Raw genomic sequence first — 25,226 nt, 5'->3', positions numbered from 1 at the left:
AGACTCTAACTTTGATTTCTTTTATGCATTATTTCTAAATACTTCTGTTAGATGTTTTTGTTATTCACATTCTTTATACACCTAGCTCGTATTAAATGTACAATGCTTATTAAAAGAAGAGGCTCTGATGTTTTGTGCCCTTCTCAAAAAATCAGTTGGAGGCAGCTCCTCTTGCAGCAGTTGTCCCTAATAATTTTTCTGGACAATCTGCAATTACATTTACCCATATCTGTTATTCCTGTGGTTGGTTACTTAGGCCTTGCATCTGTCAGGCTTTATCTACATAACAGTGCAGTGACTAGATCTAAAGCAAAGAAATAAACTGGAAAAACACTTTCTTGTTTGAGAAACACTTGAGCTGTATTTATTTATTTATTTACTTAAAGGACCTTTACATCCCCACACCCTCTTTTGGCTGTGTCATCCTCTCCAAAGCATTTTGTCTACAGACAAGCACAGTGTTAATTTTCTTCTGAGGGATTGTTTTCCTGAGTTTTCAATTGTGTGTTTTGTTCTTTAGTTTGGAGTCCAGGACAGCATGAGTTTTGTGATGCTGTCTAGAGTTCAAGTTCATTCATTGGCAGGCTTTCACTTATCTCCTGCCTGCTCTAGAGATGAGGAGCTCTTTCTGCTGGTACTGTGCTTTAATTTGTCCAAGATACTTAGCTACTGCTATGCTTTTTCAGACTGTATTATAGAATTACCTGGGCACACATTAAATAAATAATTCTTCCATGGAATCATCGGAGAACTTGGTTACAGGGAGATCATAATGAATGGGGTTACTGGTAGGGTACCCAGATACAGTTTGGGTCTGGGTGACCTAGAAGGGAGTTGCAGAGCTCCAATTCCCAGCAGTGAGGAGGTTGTACCCAGGGCTGCTGCCTGGGCTGGGGACTGAGCTAACACTTCTAATTCAGATCCAAAGTGTCATAATCCACCTTGGTTCTTGTTAGAGTGAACAAGATTAGAACAAGGGGTAGTGGCTTTAAACTGGAAGGGGAGAGAAAAGGGTAATGGCATGAATTTGGAAGGAGACAGGGCCAGATTACGAGTTAGGATGGAATTCTTCACTGTTAGGTTGATGAGCCACTGGCACAGGTTGCCCAGAGAAGCTGTGGCTGCCTCATCTCTGGAATTGTTTAAGGCCAGGTTGGATAGGGCTTGGAGCAACCTGGTCTAGTGGAAAGTGTCTCTACCTGTAGCAGGGCAGATTGGAATTAGATGACCAATAAGGTCCCTTCCAACCCAAATAGTTCTGTGGTTCTGTGAGAAGTTTTAGGGCTTGTAAATTGGGTTTCTTTTGGGCAAAGCATCCACTGCAGGAGTATAGCTACTGTTTTTTTCAATGCAAGATATCACTAGGAAGCAGCTTCTCCCTATAGACACACATGATGTGGACATTGCACTTGAGCACCAGCTGTTTTGTCCTACGAACTCGCTCCTGTTGTAGTTCTGCCAAGAGAAGCATTGCCCAAGGATCTCAGGTTTGCTGCTTCCTCATCTGTATGGATGGAAGCTGCTACCACCCCTGAAGTGGGTGATGGTAAGCTAACAAGTTTAGGAGCCCTGATCCAGAGCTAAATTCTTGCAGGTTATTGATTGAATTTTTAGAAGACTTAAAGGTCAAGGGAAAATGAGAACAATTGTTTCCCCCCCAGCCTGTGATCTGGATTGTTGACTATGTTCACAATCCAATGCAGTTCATTTTGATGCAGCCAAGTCAAAAGTAATGCTGCTGGGCAAAAGAAGGCACATAATATTAAGCCCTGAAAGACTGTATTCAGGCAAGCAGTGGTGCAGAAAAGAACCTGAGCATTGTGGATTGCTTATCACGAGTATCTTAATACGAATTTCTGGTACACTGCACTGTTCAAAGAAGTGAATGTCGATATATTAATATGACAACATGCCGGAAAAAAGAGGGAGATGGTCTGGCTTTTTATATATACCCCAGTGCACTTGTGCACAGGTGGGAGGTCAAAGGAAGGAAGCAAAAATAATCACAGGATTAAAAACAAACAGAGAAACCAACAACTGCCTGGGTTTAGGAGCTTTGTTTTTCCATTTAACAACACAGAGGTTGAGAGTTGTCATGTCTATATAAAAATACCTATCTATAGATAGACACATACTGCATATGCAAATATATATACAGGTGTAAAAGAGATCTGGTGGTTTAACAAGAACCAACGGGGTATCAGGCAGATTCAACCTTGAGATCAGAAACAGTGCTGTAGCTAAATTAGTAGTGAAACATGAGGAAAAGAGAGCTGGTGGAACAGTTTATAATCTTTTAAGGTAAAATTAGATACTACATTTTGTAAGATGTTCTTTAGTCAAACTTCTGGGAACAATTCAGCGGGTATTACAGAGAGATTATAGCTGAGTGACTGCAGTAGTTGCTTCAGGCCCCAGAATATGTAAATCCGTAAACGATATTAAAAAACTCCACATATGCAGATAGGTTTCAGAAGGACAAGTCCAGTGTCTTTTCCAGGGGCCAGTGTTGTCTCCAGGTTAGAATGGCTTCATGTTATGATTTAATTACATTTTATTGCTTCTCTATGTTATTATTATGCACGGCAGTTTAAACATTGTGAGCAGAGATACTGGGTTTCAATTTTATATGTACATGGGGTTTATTTGGATGATTCCACATATTTTTAATTGAAGAACAGGTGTTCCCTGAAAGCTAAATGGGTATCCACTTACCCTGGTTTTATATAGAGAATACATTAAACTTTACAGTGTGTGTGTTTGTTTTCATTTCAGCTTTCATTCAGGAAGACTATTACTGATACAAATTTTTGTTTCAAACAGCACAGAGTAGAAGTGCTCAGCTGCAATTCAATTTGTGAAGTGTTTCTATTACAGCGTTGTCACTTTTTTAGCACTCCAGCGAGGGGTGAAGAGAGGACTTCTCAAAACATGAATTTTGACTTCAGACTTGAGCCTCTTACTACCTTCTTTTCTAAGAGTTACTTCAAATATAAATGTGGTGATAAAGATTTCTTGAAGCTTGATGCTTTTACCTGTATATTCCTAATTTTGTGGTTCTGCATTGCCAGGTACCAGACGTGAGATCTGTTTAGAAATTGCAGCTCACTCTCTGGGAGGGTACTGAGCAGCATTCCCTGTCTTGTTTGTTTTTAATTAATTGACATTGATTTGTAATTGCCTGGGCGAGTTTTTGTCTTGCATCTGGCTGGAGTTAGGTGTAAGATCAGATCTTAAGAAGAAATTCTTTATTAAGAGGGCAAGTGCAGCACTGGCACAGGTTGCCCAGAGAAGTTGTGATTGCCCTATCCCTGGCAGTGATCAAAAAAAAGCCTGGCTGGATGGGGCTTGCAGCAGCCTGGTCTAGTGGGTGGCATCCCTGCCCATGGCAGGGTGTTGGAAGGAGGTGACCTTAAAAGTCTCTTCCAATCCAAACCACTCCGTGATTCTGTGACTGGTGCCTGACACACTGACACAGAGCTCAGAGGTTTCTGTGCATCTCCAGTCTAGAAATCTGTCATTTCAGCATTTCCACTTTGGTCTGGGATGTTTTTGATTCAGTGCCAATGGGTAGATTTAACTGCTGGTTAAGTTGGTTTCTGGCACTTGGATGTTCGGATTCTGCGTGGTGGAGAAGCTGTACACCCACTTTGGTGTGTGCTTCTGCAAGGTACAGCCATGGAAAAGAGGGTGCAGGTGTTTTTGAGGACAGAGAAGGAACATCTGTCTTGATATAACTTTCTAGACTATTAGAGTTCTGGTTTGCCTTCCAAAAGGATCATCTGGGCTTGGAGGCGTTCCTAATCAGTGGCAGACGGAAGTAGGTATTGATCCACAGTCATTTGTGTTGGCTTTGGGAGAGGAATCACTGGGGATTGTGTATGCAGGCTGGCAGAGATGTCCTCTGGCTTGATGATCCAAGAAAGGTCAGGAGAGAAATGGTTCAGCTATCCAGCTGAAGGAATTTTGGCATGCTGCTTGGGCCCAGGGATAAATTCTAAATAGCTGCCTTATGCCTATCTGAGAAAAAGTCTTTCCAGATCCAATGTGGTGTGTTCCTGTGTGATGTGGTGGCTGTCAGGGTCTCCAACATACAGCTGGGCAGTTCATGCATGGAAGGACTTGTTGCCTTCAGTTCTCCCTTAGAGGCTTATAAACATTCACCACCCAGAGGCTACTGATTTAGATAAGCATGCTATAAATTGACACTGCATGTAAATGAGCTATCCTGCTGTGTTGTGGTGATTAATGTAACTGTAATGGCACACATTATCTCCTAAAGTTATGATAACCTGGGGAAATCACTTAAAGATAACCTGTTCTGTCTGTTCTCCTCAGGAGAATATCTGCATTTTGGCTCCACATAGCTTCTCTTTACTCCTAATGCAAACCAGAAAATTAAAGAGAGCAAACTGCATACTAGGACCATATTCTAGCTTGCATTGCATTTACTCCCGAATGTTAATTTTCTTATGTAAAAAACCCTGCTTTTGAGTTGCCTTGAGACTGGCATTTTTTAATAGGCACTCTCCAGAGATCATACTAATTTTATCCCAAGCTCAAGATCCAGGTGTCTGTGCTGGAACTTAGCTAATTGTTGCTGAACCTCTCATACTTCTGTCATGCTGGTAAGGCACTGGCACTAACTGCTTGAGGCTTGGTTTGACTTAATTGGAGTCTTACAGGAATTTGTCTTTGTTTAGCTTTTCATTCTGAAAGTATGTACTTTCCCTTGCAGGTTTTGCTTGTGCCATAATTCAGTATTTGTTCCAGTTTCTAAACAAAACAGCTGATGAGTGATCTGTAGGTACAAGTTTTAATAATACATGTATAGTTAAATTTGCAGAAAGTTTTCTTTATTGTTTCAAATGAAATTTAAAGCAGAAAAGGGAAAAAAAAAGCTGCCTTTGGTTTTCTTAGTTTCTTATTTTGATCCAAATCCTGAGAGAGCTGGGATTTTTGCCTGTGAAGCATTAAGAAAAAATGCTTGAGTAAGTATTTTAGAATCCCCAATGTTTGGATTCAAGGTACATTACCCACTTTTTACCTGGGGATCCTATGGGCTGTCTGTCCTCTTTTGTGTTCTACCACAGAAACTCTGCCTTGCTAATTGTGATCACTCTCCTCTCCCTGCATTTTCATATCAGGGATTGTAGAAGGAGGAGCTCAGGAATCTTTGAGGAAAGACAAACTGTAACATGTGTGTATTCCTGGAATAGTTATTTGACCTCTCATGAGATTAGCAATGTCTGTTCATGAAGGGGCTCTTGAGAGAAGTGAATGAGTTGGGGAAGAGGCTGGAGAAAGCAGGAAAAGATCTCCTAATGAGTGCTGGCAGTCACTCGGCTGCTGTGGGTACCGGGCAGGAGGAGCTCGGTACCCATCAGCACAGGCTGCAGTGAGTGCTGAGTCTCTCCAGGCTGAAAGCAGTGCTGAGCTTTACAGAGTGGGGCTCCTGTAGAGCCTGCAGGACTGGAACTGCAGTGGCACACACCCTCTTGTGGCAGGAAGGGACAAGTCCCAGCACAAACCAGTGTGGCCTCTTGTTTTCTGTGCTCACTGGTTTGCCTTGCTCACTCTTTTGTGTTCAGTGAGCATCCCTCACTCGGGTGCACCGCGTGTGCTTTCCTGCACTTGCCTCTTTCATCTTTCTGTTTCTGCCGTGCCTGAATCTGTTCTGTTTGTCTTGCAAATTCTAAAACTTCACCCTATTTAAATCTGGTTTTATCAGTATTTGGATTGTATTTAAACTGCGGGCTTTAAAGTGCCCTTTCTCACTAAATTGCCAACATATTGAAGATACCTTAGATACCTGAAGATACCTAAGATCTCCTTAGAGACTAAAACATTTACAGGCGTGAAAAAGCTGGAAAAAACAAACAAGGATGCTGAAGAACATACTAGTTTTGTGTCTTAAATAGCTTAGTTTGTCTGAACTACTATGAAGGGGTCATGTGTGGATTAGGGATAACATGCTGCTTTTCCCAGCTGTTTGATTAACCAGCTTAGAGATGGGTCAAATGCGCAGGAGCAGAGCAAGGAAGGCACATCATCACCTTCCAAGTGCAGAGGGGCCCTACAGCATGTTTGCAGTTTATCAGATTTGCTGCATAATAAGCTGTACACTCCATTCAGCACTCTAATTAACCCAGGAAAGCTCTCTGGCTCAGTCTTTGCTGATAGCATGAACCTCACAAAGCCAGGCAGTCTCACCAAAGTACCTCTAAATGAGATTAAGCAAAGCGAGCCAGCCATGAAATAAAATGTAGGCTAAGTGTCAAGCAAATACTATTATTTGCTTTCATTTAGTACCAAGTTCTGTACTTGGCATGAGGTGTCCAAGCATTTAATGAGTGAGTAGCACTGGCAACTCCTAACAAGTGCTGACAGATGAGACCTTAATCATTAATGTTTCTCTGTACAGACAAAAATAACCAAATGCTGTATGACAACACTTAGGAATACAGGTTGATGATATTTCCCACAACTCTGAAGCAGTCCTGGCTCCCACTGATGCCCATCAGAATTGGGAATTACGTGTTGGTGGGCTCCTCTGGAACATGGTGGCAGACTGGGTAATGCTGGGATATCAGAGGAAAGGAGAGAAGCCAAGGCTGGTGGCAGGTTTGTAAAGTGACAGGTTCCTTAGCCCTGTGCTGTTGCTAGAGATCCTTGTCAGACAGCAGGAAAAAGAAACAGTGTTTAAGTGATGGAGGATAGAGCTGGCACAGACATACAGAGTCCTGAAATCTATTATCTGTGTGCAGAATGAATCTCATCCTTTCTTTGCCTTTTCAGGTATCTTGCAATATCTTCAGAACTCTCCCACCTAGTGACAGCAATGAATTTGATCCAGAAGAAGATGAGCCCACCTTGGAGGCATCGTGGCCACACTTACAGGTTTTTGATTATTTACCTCAGAAGAAATTCTTGACATTGCTTAGTGTATCTAATAATTTTCTCAGCTTTTTTTTTAAACCTGTGAATCAGAACTCGTCTGTGAGATGCTTATTATAACATTTATTAATACTGTTTATGATTCTAATATAGTACCTACAGAGATGGGAGAGCACTTAGTGATATTTGTAAAATGTTAAAGCTTTCTTTCAAAATTATATTGATGGTGTCCCTCACATTCCTGTTTTCCTTCACTGATTTAAAAATTATTTTGCTTTACCAACTGCTTTGATGCACAAGTATTTTTCAACAACTTCAGCAAGAGCATTGTAAGGATGACACTGCTGGCAGTTTTGCTTTATTGAGGGTGGTTAATATTCATATGAAAGTGCACAGATGTTGGCAGCTGATCAGAAAAATGAATGAGAAGCTGCATCCCTATCTAAGTCCTCCTTCCTCTCCTTGAGTCAAGGTTTGCTCCCAGGTATTTGGAGCAGGATTCAAGCTCACTAAGTATCATCCCTTCCTCTGAATTTCAGTTGTCAAAACAAGGGATTTTGGGATTCCACCGCCATGTGGAATAACATTGCATCCAGGTCTGGAGTTATCAGCACAAGAACGTTGCAGACCTGTTGGAGTGGGTCCAGAGAGAGTGCAAAGATGGTCAGAGGGCTGGAGTGCCTGTCCTGTGAGCACAGGCTGGGTGAGCAGGGGTTGTTCATCCTGGAGAAGAGAAGGCTCCAGGGAAACCTCATTGCAGCCTTCTAGCACTTGAAAGGGAGATTGTAAAAAAACAAGGAAGAGTGAAGTTTTACACAGTCAGATAGTGATAGGACAAGGAGAGATTCAGATTGCACTTACTAAGAAGTTCTTGACTTGTGAGGGTGTGAGGCCCTGGCACAGGTTGCCCAGAGAAGCTCTGCCTGCCCCATCCCTGGGAGTGTTGAAGGCCAGGTTGGATGGGGCCCTGGTTGGATGAGCAACCTGGTCTTGGGAAAAGTGTCCCTGCCCATGGCAGGGGGGGATGAAATGAGGGGATCTTTAATGTCCTTTCCAACCTAAACCATTCCATTGTTCTGTGATTTTGAATGAAGAACATAAACTAAACTGGAGAAAACATCCTTGATGCTAATGCAGTAAATTCCTTTATAGAAAATCTAGATGAAGATGCTGTGTGTGTTAGTCAGGATAATGACTCACATCATTGGTAAATTTACAGGAAGTTTGCTTGAGTAACAGTTTGTGGAGTTTGGGAGTTTTTGTTAGCAAAGGAGCAGAATTGATCTCAGCCTGAAATGAGGATTTTGTTTTACAGTTGCATGCACAATCCTGTGAGTGGTTTTTTTCACTCTTCTGTACTCTCTAATTCAGAATCTGTTGAAATGTAGGTTCATCGCTCATTTATATTTAAATTTCACAAAAAATAAGAATGTTCAAAACTTGAGTGCATCTCTGAGGAGCTGTGCCTGCCTGGAAACAGCACATCAAGTGACACTGGTGCTGTAGTTCAAAAAGTCATTACTTGCATGGAAATGATGGAATTTCTTATCCAGTGGATGACTTACCATTGTCAAGAAGAAATTCACCAAAGTATTTGTGAAAAGTCAATGGAATTGATTTCCTGATGATTTAATGTTGGTGTTATGTAAGCTGTCACTTTTCCCACAACTTCTTTCTAAACCTCTCTCCTTATTTTTGATTTCCTATTGCTTCCTTTGAGAAGTCAGAACCCTGTTATAAAGTACCAGCAGCAGTTTTGCAGCATATTGCTGTCACGGAAAAGTTTAAAATTATTTTAAAATGTAATTTTTATGCTTCCTTTCTCCTTTCAGTATCAATATTCATACTCACTAAAGACAAAAAGGAAAAAGTGTTCAATGGCTGCTCTTTATGAAAAGGTTCTGCAAAGAGAATGGCTGGCTGGTAGCTCATTATCAGTGACAGATCAGAGTTGCTGTCTTAAGAGGCCACAGCAGTCTCTGTTGCACTTCGCTTCCTTGTTCCCTGGTTTTTATACTCTTCTTTTTCTCCACTAAATGAAAAGTCTTGCTGTCCCACTGAAGAGTTTAGGTAGAGATGGAATTGCATGAAAATAAGCAGATTTTCTCCTGCCCTGAGGCTAATCTTTACAGTAAGTTAGGAACTTCTGGATAAATTCTGGTTTGTATTCTTCTTCTGTGTTTCAAGTTTTACTAGAACACTACTCTAAGCAGTTTCTAATTTAATTTAAATATTTCCAACTGTTTCGCCAAGCCCTTCAGAATTGTAATGTCTGTATTTGATGTGACTTCAGCAGTTCAGAGGGCAGTTTAAATGTGCTTCCCAATTACTCTGGGAAGCTTTACAAGATGATAACAAGCAGTACAAGATGGCAGTGCCTGTTCTTGGTGATGAAATGTCTTTGACTGGAGTTAAATAACCAAAGACAGCTTTAGAAGCTCATGTAATTAATTTTAACTAAAAGATGGCAGTTTGATAAAGAAGAAAAATCTTTTCCATTCTTTTAAGCATTTAATCTTCTAACAAAATAATTTACAGAAATACTCAAAAATGTAAAGAAGAATCAAGTAATAAACTAAACCCATGTTTTGTTTATTTTTTCTTTTGCAGCTTGTATATGAGTTTTTCATACGATTTTTGGAAAGCCAAGAATTTCAGCCCAGCATTGCCAAAAAGTACATAGATCAGAAATTTGTATTGCAGGTAAGCTGGTGTGCTTTCTTTAAAGCCTAGTATTGCTTTTGGAAAAAAAAAAATCTGTTAAAAAGATTTTGTTTAGAATTTGGAAGTGTAACTTTATTTGCAAAAGAAAAAGGCTAAAAACCAGCATCTACAATGAAAGTTTTCACTCTGTGGAGGTAGTGGAAAAAGGTGTGTATGTTTATATGTCAGTCTCTGTTACTGTAGGCACATAAAATAGATGGCTTGGATCCAGTTTCAATACCTCAGTCAAAACATTTGACATACTGGTTTTGAGACAGAGCTGAAACAGTAACTGTTGAAAAATGAAAAGTTTGCTACCAAGTAGTCTCAAAATGCTGTTCCCTCTATCTAGAGAGATTACTTAAACACCAGTTTTAATGTGTCTTGGTATTGCTTATACATACAGAGGTGGTTGAAGGAAGTTGTTTCTGGGATAAGCCAGAAAGACAAATTTTTTTTGTCTTCAGATTTGAGAAGAGTCCTGTCTTGGGCTTTGTTTTCCCTTTGTGAGTTTTTGTGTAACTGCAAAGTCAAAAAGAACTTTGTGCTTGATGCTGTCTGTAACTTGCTTTTGAAATCAGGGGAATTTAGAATGATTCCTAGTTAGTTAGAAAACGGAGTTTCCTTGCAGGCTGACACTTGAATGAAAAGCAAGTAGAGTTGGCAGGAGATACTCAGCATTTCTGAAGACCTTTCTCTTGCCCCTTATCACTCATGGAGCTTTTATTTTTCCCTGTACTGCTCAGGCAATAAAAGCTGTGCTTTTACTGTTCATGTATGTTGTTTGGATAAAGAATACCTGAAAAATGTAGCAAGCAGAGCAATTTCTGTCCTTACATTCAAAGTTTCAAAGAAGGGAATTCAGTTTCCTTCTTGATATCACAAGACCTTTTTCATCCTACAAAAGCAATAAGACATCCTTAAATTTTTATTTCATCCATCTCCTAAACACAAGAGCATTTTTCATCTGGATCAAACCTCTGGTGGTTTCCTTTTTGTTCATCTCAGTACTGATTTGACAAGGAGGTGCACCAATGTGTTCATCCAGTACCTGGTGGAGATAAAAGAATATGCATGACAAATCACTCCTGACAGGTTTTTCAAGGCTGGTTTTAGTTTGATTAGATAGAGCAGGATTGCATTAGGATGAATGCATGTGCTCTCCTTCAAAAATCTAGTAAAAATAATTCTTTGATACTCCTGTTCTGTGCTGCTGAACTTGGTCATGACTGGCAACATCCAACTCACACCCTTTTAAGACATCCAGAACTGTCAGTTTGGCACAGGAGAATGGGTCTAAACCAAGGGGATTTTTTAAATCTTGCTAGGTTTCATTAAATCTACTAAATGGAAGAATATTATCTACTGAAAGAGGGGAATATGAGATTTGAAAACTTCATCAGAAAACATGCTATGACAATTAAGAGGTCAAAGGAGTTCTAAGGATTCCTATGTTCTTGCCATGGGGTTTGGTGATGCACATTTTTATATTGCTGTGCACAGTGTGTCAATTTAAAATTCACATTTTCCTTTAAAATGTTCTGTTCAGACATACATATACACATATACACACACAAACAAGTAGTTATATTCCATGTGTGTAAATACTTTGTGGTGAACTGTAGGAACTGGGGTGTCCTTCCACTTCCTATTGTGTTTGTTGTGTGTCAGGAGTAACTCCTGAGTATCTGCACCTGAGATCCCTTATACAGGAAAGCCATTTGAGACTTAAGAACATTAAGCATTTTGGTGTCTTGTGACACTGACAACACAGATGGGACATTTGGGGTATTTGGAATCAGCTTTTTCTCAAAATTAATTTTTAACTAAAAAAAAATAATGAAATGCTTCTTGGTAGAAAGGATGACTATATGAAAAAAAAAAACTTTAGAAGTTAGTGGTTTTTTAATGGACTTTTTTCAACCTTTTTGCTTGTTTAGTTGTTTTTTTTTCTTTTTTTCTAAAGTATAGCTGTGTTTCTGGCTTTCAGCTGTATGTTTTAATAAAATACTGTATTTACCAGTGTAGCTGTTAATTTCTAAAGCCTGCTTATGTACAGTTTGAAATGGTTGGCAGTGGTTGCTAAGAGACATACTATTCAAATATATCCACAAGCCTCTGTGTTATGTAGGTTGCTATTTTGGAAAATTAATTTCCCTTTTCTATGTGTGTTTAGAATAGTCAAAATAAATTATGGAAGTCTTGAAGCTTATTCATAAAAATAAGACTTTATTGTTGAAACCTGATAACAAATTGGACATAGCAAAATAATTGTCTTATTTTTTTTTTTTTTAATGAGAGACTTAGTCTTAGTTTAGTAATGTTTCTAGAGAGGATCTGCATAAGAGAACTGGCAATATAAATACTTTTCAGTCCAGTAAGAAAACAAAAAACATAAGTGCTTCCAGCTGTTTGCTGTCTTAGGCTGAAATGTGCTATTTGGGGAAGGATGAGGTGACTATTTATTTACTTAAATCTAGAACTAATTGAGCAGAGCAATGTGTTGATAACCTGTGGAGGGCAGCTGACAAACCTCATACTTCCCTTATGAAATCCCCAGCACAGATTCTTACTGCAAGGAAAATACAGTGAGGTCTCATTGCAAGCTGCAGCAATGTTCCAGACAATGAGGAAGAATGTGTGCATCAGTGCTAGACCTGGATGTTGGAAAGCAAAATCACATTCAGCCTAACAGCTTTTAATCATATTTTTTCCTACCTTTTTTCACCTCCTCAGAGTTGTGTAGGAGTTTAACAGAGATCAGGTGTAGCATGCATACACTGACATATCTACTTGTAATAGGTGTTTATAATTTATCTGTTTGTGAATATAAGATAATTTTGTTTTCTGCTACTCCTGTAATGATTTTCTGACAGCATCTTACCCATTTGTAAGACCTGTTTGACAAACTGTCTTTATTTCTCTTGCAAGGCAGGTACTGGTTCACAGTTACTTGTTTTCATGCACGACAGATACGGGTTGCCTATGATTACTAAAAATTACCTAAAATTCCCTGGTTTCTGCACATTTGTGGCAATTGGTTGTGCTTTTTGCTTTAAAGTTTACCTCTGAATTTACGCCAAACATCCACCAGAATAGCCAATGTTGTGGTGTCACAAGAAAATGAAGAGGGTGGCTAAGGGAAAGCTCATACTGTTGTGCCAGAGGATTCAAGGAGAACAAAACAAAAATCTGCAGGTGATATTCCTGCTTCTCATTTCATGCAGCTTCAGGTGTCAGTGTTTGGGATGTATTTTGTACAATATCAGACACTAAAACACCTTCTCTCTTGACTGAGTCTCACATAACCATTTTGCTGTGTATTCAAGAGCTACTTAGTAAAAATGGGTTTTCTGGGGGATTTTTTTGGTGGTTTGTTTTTGTTTTTTTTTCTTTATTCATTGTTTTGTTTTGGTTTTTTAATTGGCATTGATAATGAAATCACCATTTTGTTCAAAGTGAAGGATTAATTCCCTTTGATGCTTTTGATTTGTGGCAGTTGGTGGAGATCCTATAACAGCAGATCCAGTGCTGGCATAGACTTCCCTGTTGAGTCTTTCCACAGCATGAGTGCCATGCAGTCACTAGGAAGGCTTAAGAGCTCATCATATGAATTGCAAGCAATTAGAAAAATGTGACCTTGACACAACATTGTGAGAACAAAGTATTAGAGCAAATGAGGATCTTCTGGTTCTGCAGAGTCAGGGAATGGTGGATGGTAAAAGGCAAACTGTCTTATCATACTTATTTTTGGGGAGAAGAAGGGCAGCATTTTGGAGCTAGTGAATCACAAATTTATCATTCTGAGTTTTATGATGTTATACTGAGGTTCCAGCAGATTTTTTTTAATAGTGGATATCTACTGCTTGGGCACCATGGGTGTCACATTGGTTCATTCATGTCTTTTCATGAATTCAGTTTCATACAGAAGCCTGTGTGTCCTACTTGTCAAATGTCTCCTGTTTCAGTTCTCTTTTTCCTTTAAACACAGCTGTTGGAGCTGTTTGACAGCGAAGACCCTCGGGAACGAGACTACCTAAAAACAGTCTTGCACAGAATTTATGGCAAGTTCCTGGGTCTTAGAGCATTTATCCGAAAACAGATTAATAATATTTTTCTACGGTAAGTTGTGGGAGAAGGGGCTTTTCACTTATGAACCCTTTAGGAAACTGATATATCGCTTATATTTAACTTTTCTTTTTTTAGATTTGTTTATGAAACTGAGCACTTCAATGGCGTAGCTGAACTGTTGGAAATTTTAGGAAGGTAAAGGAGCCTTTATTTATTATCTAACTCAGACTTCCCTTGTGGACATGTCAGGATAGTGTCAGATTTGGAAAAAGTATTATGATAATCCCTGATTCTCAAAACAGATGTGTGCACATGCTCATCTTTAAGCCCTTGTGCAAATCTCTGTCACATCTTTGCCAAGAATATCTAACTACATGCAAGTTACAGCCCAAGTGTTGGATTGATTTTATGTGTGTGAGTCCATTAAATACTGCACACTTCATCCTTACATGCTGGAGAGGATTATTTTCTTCTGAGCACACTTAGCAGGGTGAATGTTTTGAGTGAGTCTGATTTTGGTAGGTTAATTACTCGAGATCACCTTGCTCACATGAATTTACAGACCACATAGACAAGGTCTTCTCTGTTTGGCAACAGGTTTGTGCAGCTGTTTATGTGGTTATTGCTAATGGGAGCTGGATTTCTACCTAGATATGTAGTGCCCTGCTAATATAAAGCAGGACCCAAGTCAGCACCTGTTTACAAGTGCTGTTTGTAAACAGCTGCTGACTGCTAAATATATTTCAATCTAGAAAGTGCTTGTTCAGACCTCAGTATTGCTGTTTGTGATGATGATACTAACCGATATTTCTTCTCTAATTTCCAGTATTATCAATGGTTTTGCTTTACCTCTCAAGGCAGAGCATAAACAGTTTCTGGTGAAGGTGCTGATCCCTTTACACACAGTCAGGAGTTTATCACTCTTCCATGCACAGGTAGAAATTATGAGAATATTTTCTGTTCAGTAAGAATTATATGTTGCTTTGTAAATTTAATTACATTCACATAAAAAGTGGGGGAAAATTCTAAATGTGGAAAAAATACAATAGATTTTTTTCAAAATTAATTCAGTATCCTCTGTATGATAAATATCTATCTTCTGTTCTGATTAGGTAATTAAAAGCATAACATATGTCTGTAATAGTTTGGAAATTTTATTTAGTAGTTAAGCTCTCTCTCTAGGTTTTCCTCTCAGCTCTTTTCTCATTCTAACAAGGTTGCCTTTCCCATTCTCTCTCCCAAGGGGATGTTTGGGTTTCCTTGGTCTTGTTCTGTCAAGGCTCTTGTTCACCCTGACATCCTTCTGAATACTAATACCCACATTTTTCCATGTAATATTCTCTCTCACAGATTCCTTAATACAGCATTTATGCTCTCATACATCGTTTTATACCTTCAGCTTTCATGATGTAATTTTTCCTCTGATAACTGCTACCTGTTGCCTTTCTCTCTGATTTTCAGATAGTGAAAATTTTCAGTATTTCTTTTTGTGATAAAGCTCTACTTTCTAAGTATGTTATTCCAGGTTTTAGTGTTGACTCATCTTGCAAGAATTCTCATGACTTTGCTGTATAAAATTAGTAAAATGTTGCACTTTAAGAGAGTAGCAGAAGCTTCAAAACATTGCTTGTACAACTGTATTTGGAATTCCAAGTTGTTCTGATTTTTATTTTACATTCTACTTTGTCACTCTAATTGTTCTTGTAAAGTGTCCTCTTGTTTCCTATAAACTGAACTTTGAATGGATTTGCACAATGCAAACTGCATCTCAGTCTAAAATTGGGCATATTTTGAGAGAGCTGAATAGCATCTTGCCTTAAGTGTCTATTTTTTAAAAAGTTGGGGTTTTGTGGTTTTTTTAATAGAAATGTTCTAATTTTGTTTTTCTAAATTCTTACCTCTTCACAGCTGGCGTATTGCATAGTACAGTTTCTGGAGAAAGACCCCTCACTCACAGAACCAGTAAATATTTCTTTCATACTTTTTTTTTCACTACGAATTGTTTACCCTGTAGAGAGAAAAGTAAAAAATCTAACTTCTTTTTCCTCCTACTTTAGGTCATTAGAGGTTTAATGAAATTCTGGCCAAAAACCTGCAGTCAGAAAGAGGTAAGTGATATGCTAGTATTACAAAGAAAAAAAAAAAAGTGTTATTTTGCTCTAAAACATAATAAGCAGAGAATCTTTAAATAATTTGTGGTTGATAGCACATGCCGTGGTGAATCTTGGTGGTATTTCTTGTAGATAATTTTTCAGTATTTAATTCTAGTTTTTTTGAACAGTTTTGACTGTGAAAAGTTTGATAAGTCTGGTTTCTATTCACAAAATAATTCCTTGTACTACTGCAGAGAATTTTTTAGAAAGGAGAAAATAAACATCGTTGAGGATAGGATTGAAAACTGTTAGATTTGGAATTGTTTATATATGAAGGCAGTATTTTTCCAGTGAGGATGAAAGATACTTAGGTAGTGTTTACCTGCTAAACATGTAAAAGATGCAGTTAAGCATGTGCATTTTTGTTTCAGATGCAAATCAGAGTTTCCCTAGTGTGAGATTTTGTGAAATGGCAAAACTGTTATTTTTCAATATTGCTCTCAAAAATGAGGTAAAATTAGGAGAATCTCCTCAGTTATTAAAGTTTAAGGCTTGGTCGTTCAGATCTTTGTATGAGACAAGGTTTTCAGCATGGATGTATTCTGAATTTCATTCAAAATACTTTAAATGCAGCCCTTGAAGAAGAAGAAGTTTGTCCTTGTTTTAAGGGACTGAGTCTAGAAGCTGCCAGTGGTAGAACTGATGACATTTTTTGAGAGAGGGTCTCACTGAGCTACTGAGGTTTCCATTTCTTCCTGAACCAGTAGAATTTGGAGGTTACCAGCATTCTGCAGAACAAGATGATTTGGACAATTTACATTCAATGCTTTCTTTTTTTTCTTTAGGTCATGTTCCTAGGAGAGTTGGAGGAAATCTTGGATGTAATTGAACCATCACAATTTGTCAAAATCCAGGAACCCTTGTTTAAACAAATTGCCAAGTGTGTCTCTAGCCCTCATTTTCAGGTCAGTGGTAGAGGTTATTGTTTATATAGGAATGTATAGTCTCAGTTTCAAACATAATTCCCCCCAAATGTAAATATTATTCTATGTTATGTTTTTAAATACTTGTCCGCTGTGGAAGAGGATATGTTGGGGTGGAAGGTTAGGTCTGAGCTCCATGAATAACTTGTTAGAGGTGTTTGGGGTTACAGCACAGAGCTTGTCCTTCTGAGCCCATCACAAATCCTTAACCTGTGTCCAAGCAGACTCTTGAGCTCTTCTCACTGTGGGTGGCAGGTGCTGGCCCTATAGACCCTGGAGGATGGATTTGCTCCCTGCTTTTGGTGCAGTCTTGCGCAGTTTCTGTTTTCTGACTCGATTTCTTCTAACCATGTAACCATGTGTCTGGTTAGAGGTGACACAAACTGTAGCCTATTTTAATCACCTTGTATAATGGGAGGAAGGGAAATGAATGGGATGTAAATGGGTATGTGAAGAGGATATAGAGTTCATGGCCTGTAGTGTCTCCATATTAAGCCTGGTGATCTGTCCTGGCACAAAGAGAGATGTGACTTTTCAGCTCTTCCTTGGACTACATCTTTTTTTAAATTATAATTCAGAGCAGCATCCTCCTTCCTAACCCTCAGCTCTTCTCCAGGGTAATTACTGTCCTAAGTACCTTCCCTACACTCAAGATTTCTCCTCTCTTAGCCAGCCCAGCTACTGGGCCTTTCCCTGTCTCCTTCCTCTGGTATCCCAGCACTGCTGGGTTTTTTCCAACTGCACTCTTCCTGATTTTGAGGGAAAGGGTGATGGGAAGTCTGTCTGCTCTTTCCCCTCCTCAACTGCAGCGCTGATGCTGTGTCTGCACCCAGTCTTCAGTGAGCAATAACACATTGCTCAGGAAATAGAGAATGGGTGCTGTGGGATCAGAACTGTCAGAACAGACAGGATAGAAATTAATTCCATTAATGCATGTTATGCTGCTGATTAGAGTAGCTTAATTCCAAAACTAATGACTCCTGGTAGCTCATCTTTGTGGAGTTTTTCTGTGACTTGTTTTTCTATCAGAAAATCACAAAATTGCAGGTGTCTGAATTCCTGTTAATATTTGATTTCTTTGACTCAAAGGTGGCTGAAAGAGCGCTGTATTATTGGAATAATGAATACATCATGAGTTTGATAGAGGAGAACTCAAACGTTATACTTCCCATCATGTTTTCCAGCCTTTACAGGATTTCTAAAGAGCACTGGAATCCGTAAGTTTGTGCATTTACACTTTGACATCTCACTGGTAAACTCGGGGGGTGTCTGCTGAAGAACATCTGAATGGGAGAGATGCAGACTCAAAGCTGCTCTGAGCAGGTGCAGCTCTGTTAATGACAATATATATTAGTCTGCACATGAGCTTGTCTCAATGTTTTTAATTAACTGGTGTGTGTACAAAAATCACTACTTTGTAGGATAAAAATAGGTCTTCTAACAAGTTGGACAAAAGAAGAAATTAAATGTTACATTGTTATTGAAGGAAAAATGTTGCTCATCAAGTGTTTCTCCTACGCAGTTTTTTTATAAATGGGTTGGCTTTAAAGCCTATTGTAAACTGTGTAGAAGAATATCACTTGGCATTAATAAAGCTTTGTGGCTGTATCATCAGCTGATACCTCTGGGAGACTTTTGGTGTTGGCATTTTTTTAAACATCCATGAAACATACAGACAGTATGTTCTTAGGTTGGGTTGTTTTTACTAAATTTATTTAAATTCAGTTGTTCTCTCTGACAATAATTGAGCAGTTACTTAATATTGATATTGTGATAATTAGGCAATTTTATTTTAAACTGAATGACCTAGTAAAGAGTGTTTTTGTGAAAAATTCTATTACAGTGAGATGACATATATCCTTTATTTTAGTTGGAAAGTTTTTCCAAGTCAAGATGATTAGCATTTAGTAAACCCAGTATTTTTAATGAGCTGTGCTATGTTCAGGCCCCAGTTGCTTTGATACCTTACTGTAAAATGTTTCATCTTTTCAAACATTGGTCTTTTTGTTCTGTACCTAGTCAGATTCTGAAGTTTGTGTGCTTCCATGACAAATCTAATGCTGCTGGAAAGCCTCTGTAGCTTAACACTGGTCACAAAAATACACTTTTCATGGCACAGTACTCCAGTACCAGTCTCCAACCTTTTAATATTCTACACTGGGATGCTTCTGGTAATGAGAATATTCCAGTATCCCAATTCAGAGTTTTCATATCCATAGGAATTTTGTTACACGAGCCAGGTAAAGACACATCTAAAATAAAGGAGATATTTAAAGAATTTTTATATTTATAACAAAATTTTTCACATAGGCAATAAAAATGAAAGTTTATTTAAAGAGATGAGAGAGACGGGGGTGTGTGGGAAATGGCACATAGTTTGTGTGTCCTGTAAGGATTAGCTCCAAAGGTTCCTGGCACTTGTACTGTTGATTCACTGCCTCCTGGCTGAAGAGCTGCTTCTTAAGCAGCCATGGGTCAGAATATGACAGCCAGAGTAGTGGATCAGGAACTGTGAAAGGGAAAATGAATATGAACTGTATGAGCACAAGGAAATCACTCTTGCAATACGGCTTTGTATTTTGCATACATACACTGAATATTCAGCTTCATAGAAGAGTCATAAGGAAATATGAATCACTTTCATTTTGTGTTTGAATTCTGTTCCTTCTGCCAGCATTGATGATTTGAATCTCTGAAGTTGCATTCAGAATTGCTCCACAGCATGAGGGAAGAGACTGTAGTTACATGTAATAGCTTTCTGTTGTTGCCTTTTACCTTAGAGTTTTGGCCTGCTCCATTTCAGTAGCCAGTAGGGACATGACAGCTGATTCTCACCTTTAAGCATGTTAATCAAAAGTAGTTTCACTGAAATCAAAGAATTTACATAACCATACTTGCAGGAACAGAATTGGTCACAGAAAGGCTGGGAAGAGAAGACACTTTTTATTTCACGTTTGATTTCACCTGAAACTAATGGATTCCTTTCTTTCTTCTTTTTCCATGTTTCACAGGGCTATTGTGGCTTTAGTCTACAATGTGTTGAAGGCATTTATGGAAATGAACAGCACCATGTTTGACGAGCTGACAGCCACTTACAAGTCAGATCGTCAGCGGTAACTTTTTAAAGCTTTTTTTGTCAGCTGTGCACAAGGCCTGCAGTTTAGTTCTCCCCTTACACTCAGGTGCAGTTGCAGAATCTCAGACATAAAAGACACTGCCCCATTTTTGCCCTTGCCTCCTCGTTAGGCTTCTCATTGCAGGATGTGAGATTGTGTGCAGGTTGTTCTTTAGGCTTTATTCAATACAGTATCCATTGCATGAGGAATCCACATTCCTCATGCAATTCCTTTTTGACTCCACATTCCAAAACACTTAAGTGTATCAAGATCTTTAATGATAAAAGGAAAACAAGGGTTTAAAGGTAACACTCTGCTTAAAGACTGTAAAAAAAAAAAAAAAGTTAGACTGAAGTTTGGAAAGAGACATGAGGGAAACCCCTAAGATACGATTTTCCAAGCTGCTATTTGTTGGCTGGATGTGATCTTAAAGCAAAGACATATATCTCAACCTTTTTATTTCTTATTCAGAGGTCCTGCTATATCTGAAACTTTCAGCATGTAGGATCCATTCATAGAGGTATTAGTTCAACTCCAGTGGCTTCTTGTCTTTTCTCCCATTTTTCCTAATCTTTTTAGCCATTACAGTGCAGCATCTTTACTCAAAAGTTTCACCTTAGGCAAAGAGTAGGTGAAAAAAAGGAGCAAATTTCAGGAGCTTTGAACAGGTTGCAATTTAATTTAAGTCATGCCCAAGTAATGCAAAGGGCACTGCATGTCAGCAGAAGTTTTTAGGGTAGTCCAACCTTGAAAGTCTCTTGGCTGTTGTTGTTTTCTGACTTGTGTGACTGGAGTCACTGGCCTTTCATTCCACTTTGTTTTATAGGGCATAAAAAAAAAACCTGCACATAACAGGCTAGTTCATTAATATGGTATTTTACTTGTAGAGACTTGTTTAGAGATATATTTAAACTAAGAAGCCAGGTACTCTTGATATGTATTGTTAAATAAGTGCCAGTCATGTAGTGCAGTTGAGACAAACTCTGTGGTTTCCGAGCAAAAAGGCAGAGAGTTTTAGGACTGATCATCTAGTCCAGATATTCACTGAGGCAGCTTGGTGACCTGAATCAATTTGTGGTTGCACTTAGCCCCTCAAGATGAGAAACTCTGCTCTGAACAGGACCAGACACTGCAGTGGTGTGTCCCTTGTCTGGATAATGGGGGAGCTTTAGTGGCTGAACTGCATGAAGAATTTCTTTTGCACCTGCTGCCATTGTATTTCTTACCAAGGCTGGTGCTAACTATTTCATCATTTTTATTTGCTTCTTACAATTGTAAAATCTGAATGTATAAGCCAGGATATTTACTTTAATGCTTTCAGAAAATCTTTAGCATCTCAATAAAATCGCATTTCAGAAGGGTAGCTTTGATATCACTTAAAACTTGAGGAGAAATACATTCAGTATTAATGGCTAGGATAGGTCAAATAGGCAAGTTGGATGAGGTAATCATCCTCTAACAGACCTCTAGGTAAGCAGGCACGTATTTCTTAATGATTAGAAGATAAATATTGGTAAGTAGCCTGAAAATGTAAGGCTATTTCACTTATTCTTGTATTTAATTTAAAATACTTTCTAGGAACAATAGGCTCTTTATTTCCCTTTACTGTTCTTCAGGGATTTATCTGAAAGTTGTTTGTATTTTTTATATGTTTAAAATCTTCCTGGGAAATCAAAATTCCAAACAAATGAGCCAGATGTTGGTGTGTTGACTGAATCAAAGTGTGTAGGAATGTTTCTAATCCCTGGAAGTACTTCTCAAGACTTCTGTAATGTGACTGGCAGAGAATCTGTGTATCTGTCAGTGTTAGATTTCCATTTTATCTAAACCTACAAGGTGATGTCATAGAACTTGAAAGCATTTTGTGCCTTGCAGTCTCAAGGAGATTTATTCACAGTAAGCTGTGGCAGAGACAGGAAATTTAGAAAGCAAACAATGCAGGTAAAGTAAATGTTAGGTTTGCTGTTTAATTTTCTCAAATCAGCCACTAAAGTCTGTTGTTAAAGCAAATGCTACATAGATCTTTCAGGATTTTGGTGTGGGAAAAGAGTAACTCACTGAACAAAAGGCACATCTTGTAGGTTGAACTTTGCCTTGGTTGGTGCCTAAGCCAGCAGTCAATGTAATTAAAAGTAGTGATTCTGAAAGAATCAGGGAGTGCTTTCTAGAAAGTTGCTGTGATTTACAAGATTATGTAGATCTTAAATAAAAAAACATAAAAATAATTACATAACTTAGTCCAAAATGTTCAATTTTTATAATTTTGACAGTTCTGTAGTAGAAGTCCACTGTATTTTTTAATTCCTCATTGCAAATTAGTGTCTATGAACACTGTCACTTTGCTCAGCTTACATTGTATGCTCTTCTCATACTGCTTTGTGTAGTTAAATTTATGTAGGTAACAAAAAGAAAAAAAGAAAATATAAAAATAAAAGTTAAACGTATGTTAGGAAAATTGCAGTTGTATTCAAGAAATTAATGCAGCTATTTAATGTCAGCTATATATTTTTAACATAAATATTTTACAGTCTTCTCTCCTGCTAACTATTTGTTTTATTTCATCTGTCAGTGAGAAGAAGAAAGAGAAAGAGCGTGAAGAACTGTGGAAAAAACTGGAGGATTTGGAATTAAAGAGAGGTCTTAGACGTGATGGAATAATTCCAACTTAACAAAAAAACAAAACAGCATTATTAACCTGTGGAGTCACACATTTATGTAGTAGAAGATGGAGCAACAGTTTTCTGTATTGTGCAACTTTACAGTAGATTTCACATTTGTTTCATTATTACAACAGCACTGTATATACCTGTCTCTAAGTAAAGGAAAAAAATAAGGACTTTAATCCAAAGTTTGGACAACAGATGGACTTCTCAGAACTTTGCAAACATAATCATTGTTTTAACCCTTCTTTAAAACCAGTCTTCAAAGATCTGTTGATGAAAATTGCAATGTCAGATTCCATTGTCAGGACCTGTTCCTTATTTATCGTTAGCAGAGAGTATAATACAACTTCCAAATGTGAACAATCTTAAAATTTAGCTTGTCTTTCTGCTAAACTGTTATGTGTATTTATAGTAAAAGAGAAAAAAGACTGTCATTTCCTTATGAGTTTGTGTAACATCCTCCTTCTCTGGATAACTTTACTGTAATTGACTTTCTTTTCCTTTTGCATATCTTCCTAAGTTGAATGTCCATTCAGATCAGGGCCATGAAAAACATTGGTCCTGAATAAAAGTTTTGTTTACTGGTGTGAGCATTTTTTTAGTACCAGGCTGTCTCTGGTGCTTCCTTAATTTGAACATTAGGAATTAAAAAACAAGTAGGTGATAAACATAGTAGGAAAGGGAGCATTGGATTCGTGTACCTATTTATTGCAAATCCAAATTAATGTCCACAATCCATGGAAAAAAAAATGGGCAGTGGTAACACCCTAGACTTCAATACCTAACCAGTATTAGTGATGCAACATTGGGCACATGTACCAGAGTTGGTTTAGAAACACCAATTGCTAAATTATTACAGTATGTTCTTATTGGACCATTCTGAAAGAATAAAGACACATGCTAAACAACACAAACATGAAATTGATCTCCAGTGGTCATGGATCTAATTGGAAATTGAGTTGAGATAGCAGTTTGGACAGTTTGGAGTTGTTGCCTTACTTTTTAATATGTATTTATAAAGTGTTCCAGCAAAAGAGGATGTAGCCTCTAAGAAACATACTCTAGTGTTTTTGTGGTTCTAGTACTATTACTCATCACAGTACCAGCCCTATGGTCTTAGCTGGAAAGGATTCTGGATAATACACTTCTGCATTCTCATCTGGATGCTCATTCCTAACTACTGTATTTGTTACCAAAAGTGGTTCTACAAATGCTACTGAAAAAAAAAATTCTGGAAATCCTAATGTTCTGAGTATTAATAATAAAGTTTAAAATGCTTTTATATCAAAGGTGCATTGTGACCAAATTGTTTAAAACAAAAGAGGAAAAATACAAAAACGAAGAAGAGGGCTGTATTATAAGTATACATTATTGGCTATCTGCTTTGTATTTGAAAGTGGAATCTTACATCTTTGGTAGGTGAAATGCTGATAAGACTTCTGTACAGTATATATTTAGCTAATGCAGTTGCATTATTCTATACCAGAAGGTATGTGTTTCAGGATTTTTCTCCAGGATGCTTTTGAACTGTTATAGACATATGACAACAGTGAATTGATAATCCTAAACCATCAATCCAGCAGTATTTACAGTATAAAAATGAATTGGTGTTCATGAGTCTTTGTGATAGTTACAGACATGAATTTATGACCTGTTGCCATTGATAGAAATACAGTATAAATACAAGCTTGTATATTTTTCTTCCTACCATTTAAATATACAGTAGAATTTGAAGTTTTATTGTTTTCAGGCACGGAAAAAAGTTAAAAAAGAATTCCCTTCTAGACTACTGACTGTTTCAGGATTATCAGGTCACAGTTTGTACTCCTGGGTCTGCACACAAAAATGTTGTAAACTCAAGGCTTTGTAAGAACTTGACACTGTTAATTCTGGGAAAAAAAAAAAAAAAGTGGAACTAGTCATATGCAACACCAAACACAACATGATTTAATGGGATTATTATGAGCTTCTTTTAAGAACATTGACTGGGACTCAATGTAAATTAGGCAGTTACTGTCATAGTTGAAACATTTTATTTTAAAGTGCTGAAGCAAAGGTGCAAGCTGAAATACTGAAGATTAAATAAATTTATAACAAATCATGTCCCTTAGCCCATTGATTTTGACAGTCTTTTATTTCTGTTACAAAAAAACCTGCCCAAACTTGCTAGTGTGATTTCTGTGTGAAGTGATCATTTCACAGTACAAGAGGGTGGACTCAAACTCATGCTCAAAGACTGTGTTCCATTGTTAAAAACTGAGAAAGAATGGAGGAATAAAACTTGATGTTCTTCACCTGGTGGAGTAAAACACGACAATGTGAAATTAGAAAAAGCACCTTGTCCTGTACTTAGAGTTTAGGTGAGTGTTGTTTGTTCATAACTATTTTTGGTTTGCCATGTCATTCTACTATTGGTCATACAAAACTGACCAGAACCTGGTGGGTTGCAATATTTCGTGGCCTCTGCCGCGCGGACAGCGGGGAGTGGCTGACATTTATAGATGATTTATCACTTCTGAGAAGGAATGTTCCTTTAAGGAGAAGGAGATGATGTACTGTTGTTATGAAGTCACTTGTCTCTAAAGGCTGGGTGATGCACCTGAAGAAGCACCTGCTGCCAGGACCCCGCGTGTGCCGCAGCCCCAGCGCCGTGTCCGGCCCCGCAGGGCTCCCACTGCTCCTGCTGCAGCTGCAGGAGGA

General features: G+C 38.2%; 1 protein-coding gene across 5 annotated transcripts in view; it reads left to right on the top strand.

Annotated features, from left to right (window-relative positions):
• Positions 1-24,636, top strand: part of PPP2R5E (protein phosphatase 2 regulatory subunit B'epsilon) — a 74,316-nt gene extending 49,680 nt beyond the window's left edge. For 4 of the 5 annotated variants that reach the window (XM_068192171.1, XM_068192172.1, XM_068192168.1 and 1 more), the window contains exons 4-14: positions 6,799-6,900; positions 9,508-9,600; positions 13,592-13,722; positions 13,807-13,866; positions 14,498-14,606; positions 15,580-15,633; positions 15,729-15,779; positions 16,610-16,729; positions 17,837-17,964; positions 19,759-19,860; positions 22,433-24,636. In XM_068192171.1, the coding sequence (XP_068048272.1) occupies positions 6,799-6,900; positions 9,508-9,600; positions 13,592-13,722; positions 13,807-13,866; positions 14,498-14,606; positions 15,580-15,633; positions 15,729-15,779; positions 16,610-16,729; positions 17,837-17,964; positions 19,759-19,860; positions 22,433-22,532 (1,050 nt within the window). In that variant the 3' untranslated portion in view covers positions 22,533-24,636. The remainder of the gene's footprint in view (positions 1-6,798; positions 6,901-9,507; positions 9,601-13,591; positions 13,723-13,806; positions 13,867-14,497; positions 14,607-15,579; positions 15,634-15,728; positions 15,780-16,609; positions 16,730-17,836; positions 17,965-19,758; positions 19,861-22,432) is intronic. The other variant, XM_068192170.1, reaches the window with a different exon arrangement.
• Positions 24,637-25,226: the final 590 nt, after the last annotated feature.

This window comes from Anomalospiza imberbis, chromosome 6 (genome assembly GCF_031753505.1).
Source record: "Anomalospiza imberbis isolate Cuckoo-Finch-1a 21T00152 chromosome 6, ASM3175350v1, whole genome shotgun sequence".
In the NCBI taxonomy this organism is placed as follows: domain Eukaryota; kingdom Metazoa; phylum Chordata; class Aves; order Passeriformes; family Viduidae; genus Anomalospiza; species Anomalospiza imberbis.
This window is presented reverse-complemented; position numbering and strand designations above follow the sequence as displayed.